The sequence below is a fragment of the Streptopelia decaocto genome (assembly GCF_964273445.1).
Source record: "Streptopelia decaocto genome assembly, chromosome: 2".
Taxonomy (NCBI): Eukaryota; Metazoa; Chordata; class Aves; order Columbiformes; family Columbidae; genus Streptopelia; species Streptopelia decaocto.
Window position 1 is genome coordinate 56,456,491 of NC_138655.1, and position 7,200 is coordinate 56,463,690.

The 7,200-nt window shown below is 39.4% G+C and overlaps 1 protein-coding gene across 1 annotated transcript; it reads right to left on the reverse strand.

The window, feature by feature from the left end:
- Positions 1 to 2,029: 2,029 nt before the first annotated feature.
- On the reverse strand, positions 2,030 to 2,989 carry MC2R (melanocortin 2 receptor; the record flags this gene model as incomplete). Its single annotated transcript, XM_082043787.1, has 1 exon — positions 2,030 to 2,989. The coding sequence occupies one exon, from the start codon at positions 2,987 to 2,989 to the stop codon at positions 2,030 to 2,032; it is 960 nt and encodes a 319-aa protein (XP_081899913.1).
- Positions 2,990 to 7,200: the final 4,211 nt, after the last annotated feature.

Sequence of the window (7,200 nt, forward strand, 5' to 3'; positions counted from 1 at the left end):
GGACAAACCAACCCTTTCTCAGGACTACTCTGAGCTGCCACATGCTGGTGTGGTAGGGTAAAGCAGTAGCTGGTGGCCGCATCTGGAGCCTGCTGTAGCCACGGCCACATCGACCCACAGCCTGGGCTCTCACATTTGTCCCTTTCTTAGCTGAAACTGCCAGTGTCACCACAAGATGGGCTGTCCTTTGCAAAGGACTTTCTAGAGAATTTCAGTGATGTATTTTACTGCTGAATTTTGGATTTGGAAATGAGACTGTCTTGAATGTTCTTTGCAGTGCTAAATGTATGTTCTTTAATGATTGTATCTCCGTTTTTGGAAGTTATAGGTTAATTTTTTTTTGGTACATATTTTATTAATATTTACACCTGTAGTTCCCAATCTGAATGTTGACTGGTCGCATCTGTAGAGTCAGAGTGGGCTTCCTTACAATGTGCAATGACTTCAATGACTTCTAACATGGTAGAGGCCACTTAGCTCTCTTAACTGTGTTTGTTTTAGGGAAGTAGATTGAAAATAAAGTTTTGGGGGAAGGTGCGTTTGGGAGATATTTCATGTGTTGCAGAGTTAGCATAAGGGCTGCCTAAATCACAATTTTCTGTCCAATATCTTTTGTCATCTTGAAACTCATAAACTATGTGCATGGGTTATAAGCTTTCAGGTTCATTGTCCCTTTCTTATATCTTTATCTGTAAGCCTAAGTCCACCTGAATACGCGTAGTTTGGTCCTAATTCCATACATCTTGAAATTCCTGTTTTTCTTAGTGTTCCATCAGAGTAAGTTATTCTATTTATCTATGAATTCTAATAGGCTTTATTCTTTCCTTTCCTTCTTGTTCTAGCCATGCCTTGGCTTTCTCATTTTCACAGCTGTCTCTTATTAAATATTCTGCCTGTGGTACAGCTGAATAGCTCACTGAATTATTGTGACATTAATTCCTCACCATATGCTTTGGACTGCTTCAGGACATTTTGCTATTGAAAACTATTCTGCCTTAAAATTTTGTGAGTTTTGTATTATTTTGTTAGGGACAATTCAAAATTTTCTTGCTAGGATTTTGTAAATTACAAAGTGTTTCGTAGCATCCTTCCAGACTGGCTAGCTGATACCTTATCCAGGTGTTTGACTTCCTTGGAGGTCTTTGAATTTTCATTCTGGTATTTTATTTTTTGAATTATTTGTTGTAGCATATTTAGAAAGCCATGGCTTAATCAAGGTTATTTTACTGTCCATGAAACTTATTATTTTATTAAAGCAAACTGGCCGAGACACTTCCAATGGGGAACTGGCAAGCTCAGCAATTCCTTTTGCTAGCCCAGACTTGGCTTTGGGGTTTTAAAATTCAAAACCTCTCTTTGCTGGCACAACAACTTTATGTTGGAAAATCATCTTCAGTCACTAAAATAGCTTGTAACCAAAATAACTTATTCTCTTGGACTCACACTCCAAGTTATTTTTGAAACTTAGACAATACTAATTGCATGATTTTAAAATTAGATGTTAAAGAACAGCCATGAATTCACTTTTCCAGCAAAATCCACTTACATGTCCATATTTACTGCTTTATCATATACTTTTATATAAATGTGAAATTTAGAAACAAATGTCCATTTCATTGTGATTTAAACAACATAATTTTAAGGTAGTATACACATTAAATTGAATTTACTGATACAAAATGAGCTGGCATAAATTCATCTCTGAGGTAATGCAATACTTGATGCAGAATATTTATACCGGAATTTTTCTGAAATGACAGATAGTTAAGATGAATTTGTTTTTTTACTTTCATGAAAACTGTTGGCAGAATTAACTTCATCAGTAATATTTCTGGAGGTCTGGATGGCAAGGATTTGTGTGCATATTCAGTTTTTATGCACTCCTTGGTAGCCCTCTGAAAATCACTGGCCGTATCCTACAAGGATAGTATTGCTTTGGACATATTTGTAAGTATTTTTAACTCTGCAAAGTGATGTTGCACAACACCTCACAGTTGTGCTTCTATAGTCTTAATTTTTCTTGAAGTGTTTACCAGTTCCAGTTTGACCTGGCACAGCAGAACATCTTCTTAAATGTACTCCGTAATTCTGGGCTTCGGAATGCAAAAATCATAGGGTCGATGATGGCGTTGCACATGATGAGTGTCCCATTCACATGGAAAATGGACATGTAGCAGGCACAGTAAGGGTTATGTGGGCAAAACCTTGCTAAGAGGATATGAAGAACAAAGGGGGCCCAACAGCAGAGGAAGACTCCCAGGAAAATGGTCAGTGTAATGGCTCCTTTCATGTTAGTTCTCTGATGGACTGTGCTGGTTGGCAGCGATGCGATCTTTTTAGCATGAGATCGAGCCAGGAGGAACATGTGGACATAGAGGCACAGGATAAAAAACATCATTAAAGGGAACAGGATGGTGAAGGGAATGACAGTTGCTGCTTCATACGAGAAGAGGGCAATGGCAATGCTACTGCCAGCACAGAATGTCCAAATGATTGCCAAAATAACCAAGGCCCTTCTCAGCGTCATGATGTTATGGTACCGCAAAGCATAGAAGATAGTGATGTATCTGTCTGCTGCAATAGCTAACAAGCTGAAAATTGACCCCAGTAAAGACAGAATGAACATGGAATCCATGGCATCATCCAGCTTCTTCTCAAAGTCCCCACGAGGTGTCAGGTACCCTATTTTGCACAAGATGATAAAGATGTTCTCCAGAGTTTTGTACAAGCTGCCTAACATGTCTGAAACAGCTAAACTGCAAATGAAGAAGTACATGGGCAAGTGCAAATTCTTATTTCTAACAACAGCAATAAGGACAAGCAGGTTTTCCAGTATTCCAGCAGCAGCAACAGTGAAAAAAACTTCCTCTGGCACCACAACCTGGGTGCAGTCAGTGACATTTAAAGAGAAATCACTTATATTTTCGAGGGAAGTAATGCTTGTCTGCCCTGCATGTTTGATCAGGCTGGAAGGTCTCTCAGTGCTCATTTCTTCTGATCGTGGAAAGGTTCTGGATCGTTGTTTCTCAGGCTTGGCTGTATTCTGAAGCTGACCTGTCAGTCAGACCATTCTTCAATTGACGAAGGCTTTCTCCTTCATCTGCAGCAGTATTAATCTTAACTGAAGTGTTTTGAATTTCTCCTACAAGAAAACATGGAGAAACATACATATCAAGGATAAATTTACCAAATAGATAGGGCAAAAATAGACATTTGAAATATCACTTCTTGCAATTGAATGAACACATATCATCCTCAGAGAGAGGCAAAGTTGGTTTGGATGAAATAGGAGCTGCTCTAGGCTTCACTGAGCCTTAGAGGAAAGCGTAAATCCCCTTCTAGCTTCAGAGCAATGTTAAAAAATACATGTAGCATTGCTTGGCAATGAGCATTCCATGTGCACTGAAACTGATCTGACAGACTTCAAGAGTTTGGCAATCTTTACTGGCCCAGCTGTTTGCTTTGAGAAAGTCTGGCATTTCTCGCAAGATTTACAGTGTTATTAGACACAAAAGAGACCAATGCCAAGATAAACTGCTGTCCAGGACAGCAACATGTTTACCACCACACTGTTTATGGTGAAATAAAATGCCCTCGATTTAGATGTGAACATTTGTAAATATTCATATATTTCTGAGGCATGTTAGATACTATCGAGAGGCTTATTTTTGATGCAAATTGAAGCTGTCTTTTGATTTGATGAAAATATTTCTAATGCAGATTAAGATCTAAAGTACAATCTCTTCTTGGCTGTGTTTTACAACTATCTAAAAGACCAAATGCCTATTTCGGGATCGAGATGATGTTTTTCTTTCTCCAAAAAGATCCTGATCTAAACTAAATTAACACATAGAAGAGTCATTCTAAAGGATTAGGCGTTTTAGGCTTTTCAGTAATGTATAAATGTATGTGATCTTAATTTAGTATGGGTATTACCCATAAAGAATAAGACCCACTTTTTCTTGTAGTTTTTATAGCCCCATTTGTGAAATGCAGATGCAGTTGCTGTTTTGAATGTCCCTCTTTTTAAAGAACTGACATATTCTCCCTTTGTTTTTAAATTCAAACCAGCTTTTAATTGTTTGGCACTTTCATACCAGTAAGCCTTGAAATTCCTTTGGACATTTGTTCATAGTCAGGGTTGCCGAATGCTGTAATACACTCTATTACTGTTTCAAAGGGAGAAGTCAAAAGTTTTAATTACTTTGTATGCAAACGATGCCCTCTGCAAGTGTCAGTGGGTATCTGTAATCAGGACAGCTGAACTGCTGCTTGAATATGATTACCCTTAATGCAGATTAATGTTTGGCCACTTTTCAGTGGAAAACAGGGTTCTGACCTGGGTTTGCTAATGTCTGCTGAGATTTCCAGTAAGGTGCTCTTGTGGTGAAGAATGGTGAGACTTGGACCACTAGCCATCATGAGTTCAATGGAACAAACTGACTTCAGAGAAAGCATTCAGGAGAGTAGCCATATTCATCTGAAAACAAAGTCTGTGTAGTAGAATAAATGAACTGTATTGCACTGCAGCATGCGTGGACATTTCCAAAGACAATTAGGTCAGCATTTGTCAGTATGTGAAGGAAGGAGTTACTAACAAGAATAGGAGACTCAGCAATGTCTTTGGAATGATATGATTTTCCCTATTCTCACTAGAGCTATTGTCACAGTTAAGTTTTATGATTTCTAATCTAGAAATCTGATGAACAACTTAATTTTCACCCTTGATAGAAAGTCAACAGGGACACTTCCGACAAAGCCTCATTTAAATGGGATTTAAACAGGACAATGTGTTGGCAAATATGCATTTTTTAAGTCACTATTATCTCGGAACTGTTTTAACAAATGCTTATAGTCATATTGCTGAAAAGATCTGCCTGACGAACATGAAGGTTCCTTCACTGAAAACATGTAGCATTATGAATGGCATGATATATTACATCTGCTGCTTATAATTTTACAGTAATTTCATATAAAGTGCAACATTTGGTTAGAGCAGAGAACTTATAAAGGCTTTAGAGCACTTACAGTAAACTAAATGATTACTTTATACCACTTGTTGTTTCAAACAATTAATAGAAAGACAGAGAAAGACATTCTTATTTCAGAGATTCTCATTTTGGCATGTGTGCATAGCTATTGCACATTATTTTTTTCAGGGTTCCATCAAGGATGTTGCCAGTTATCTCCTCTTCTGATGCTTTACCATGGTACACAGTCATACTTCTGTCTCAGACCTCCCAGACAGAAATATCTGTGTATACAGCGTCGTACACTGGTAGTAAGTCCGGTGCTTGATCTGCATTATACACATGATACCATACATCTGTGGTAGATACCACATATACAGGATTACTACATTGCTACCAGATAGTCTGCATGAAGTAGTTTAACACTTCTAAGCAGTGTAGGACAGATAAACTATACAGAGAACCAAATCCAGTTGGCGGCCGGTCACGAGTGGTGTTCCTCAGCTCTTAGTATTGGGGCCAGTTCTGTTTAATCTCTTTATTGATGAACTGGATGAGGGGATTGAGTGCACCCTCGGTAAGTTTGCAGATGACACCAAGTTGGGTGGGAGCGTTGACCTTCTGGAGGGTAGGAGTGCCATAAAGAGGGATCTGGACTGGCTGGATTGTTGGGCTGAGGCCAATTGTATGAGTTTCAACAAGGCCAAGTGCCGGGTCCTGCACTTGGGTCACAACAACCCCAGCCAGCACTACAGGCTAAGGGAAGAGTGGCTGGAAAGCTGCCTGGTGGAAAGGGATCTGGGGGTGTTGACTGACAGCTGGCTGTATATGAGCGAGCAGTGTGCCCAGGTAGCCAAAAAGGCCAACAGCATCCTGGCTTGTATCAGGAACAGTGTGGCCAGCAGGACTAGAGAAGTGATTGTCCTCCTGTATTTGACACTGGTGAGGTCCCATCTGGAATATTGTGTTCAGTTTTGGGCCCCTCACTACAAGAAAGACATTGAGGTACTAGAGAGACTTCAGAGAAGGGAAATGAAGCTGGTGAGGGGTCTGGAGCACAAGTCAGATGAGGAGCAGCTGAGAGAAATGGGGCTGTTTAGCCTGGAGAAAAAGAAGCTGAGGGGAGACCTTATTGCTCTCTGCAACTACCTGAAAGGAGATCGTAGCATGGAGGATGTTGGTTTCATCTCCCCAGTTGCAAGTGACAGGACAAGAAGAAATGACCTCAAGGTGCACCAGGGGAGGTTTATATTGGATATTAAGAAAAAAATTCTTCATGGAAGAAGCATTGGAACAGGCTGCCTAGGGAAGTGGTGGAGTCACCATCCCTGGAGGTCTTTAAAAGGCATTTAGATGAGGTTCTTAGGGACATGGTTTAGCGCTAGAGTTAGGTTATGGTTGGACTTAGTGATCCTGAGGGTCTCTTCCAACTGAAATGATTCTATGATTCTATGGGATGTAAAGCTGTTGTGAACATGATGAGCAATCTCAATGTGTCTTCAAAGCTAACAGGAAGACACCTTGGAGCTTGGATGCATATTTCCGATGGTTACAGAAATGAAAGCCAAGGTCATGTCACACGAAGCTATAAATAATCATCAGGTGAAAAAAAAGTGTTGTTTGCACTACCAGAATCAGCTTAGGCACAGCAGGTTTCCTCTCCACTGTCAATACCCCCCTAGTGTGTTTTATCATTGTATTGTCCAGATAAAGGGTTCATGCCACTCACCAGCACCACTTTCTGAAAGACTTCAGTTTTATCTTTTGCAGATGTCTGCAAAGTCAACTTTTCACAGCTAGTTTTTGTGTCAGCATTGTTAAAAATAGAACACAAGAATTTAAAAATAAAAAAGTACCTTATGCTACAGTAATTTTTCCTGGCAATGGCCGAACTACTTGGATTTTACCTTTCTCAAGGTCATTCACAGTCTAAGAATAAGTTTGCCTGGTTGTAGCAAGAAATATAAAACAGTCAAAAAGCAATAAATAACAAAAAGAACCCCTCAAGTTTGAAAAAACATTTGCAAACGTAGCTGTATCGCAAAAACTGCAAAAACCCAAACTCATTCTTTTTCATGTTTAGATTAGGTCCTTGAGGGAGAAATCGACAGCCCAGTGGCATTGGATATTCAGAAATATTTATCTAGAAAGTGGCAGTCCAGCAATGAGCTGATGGCAATAATGAAGTTATAAAAATTGCATATATTTGTAAGATTATCAGCAGTTTCTC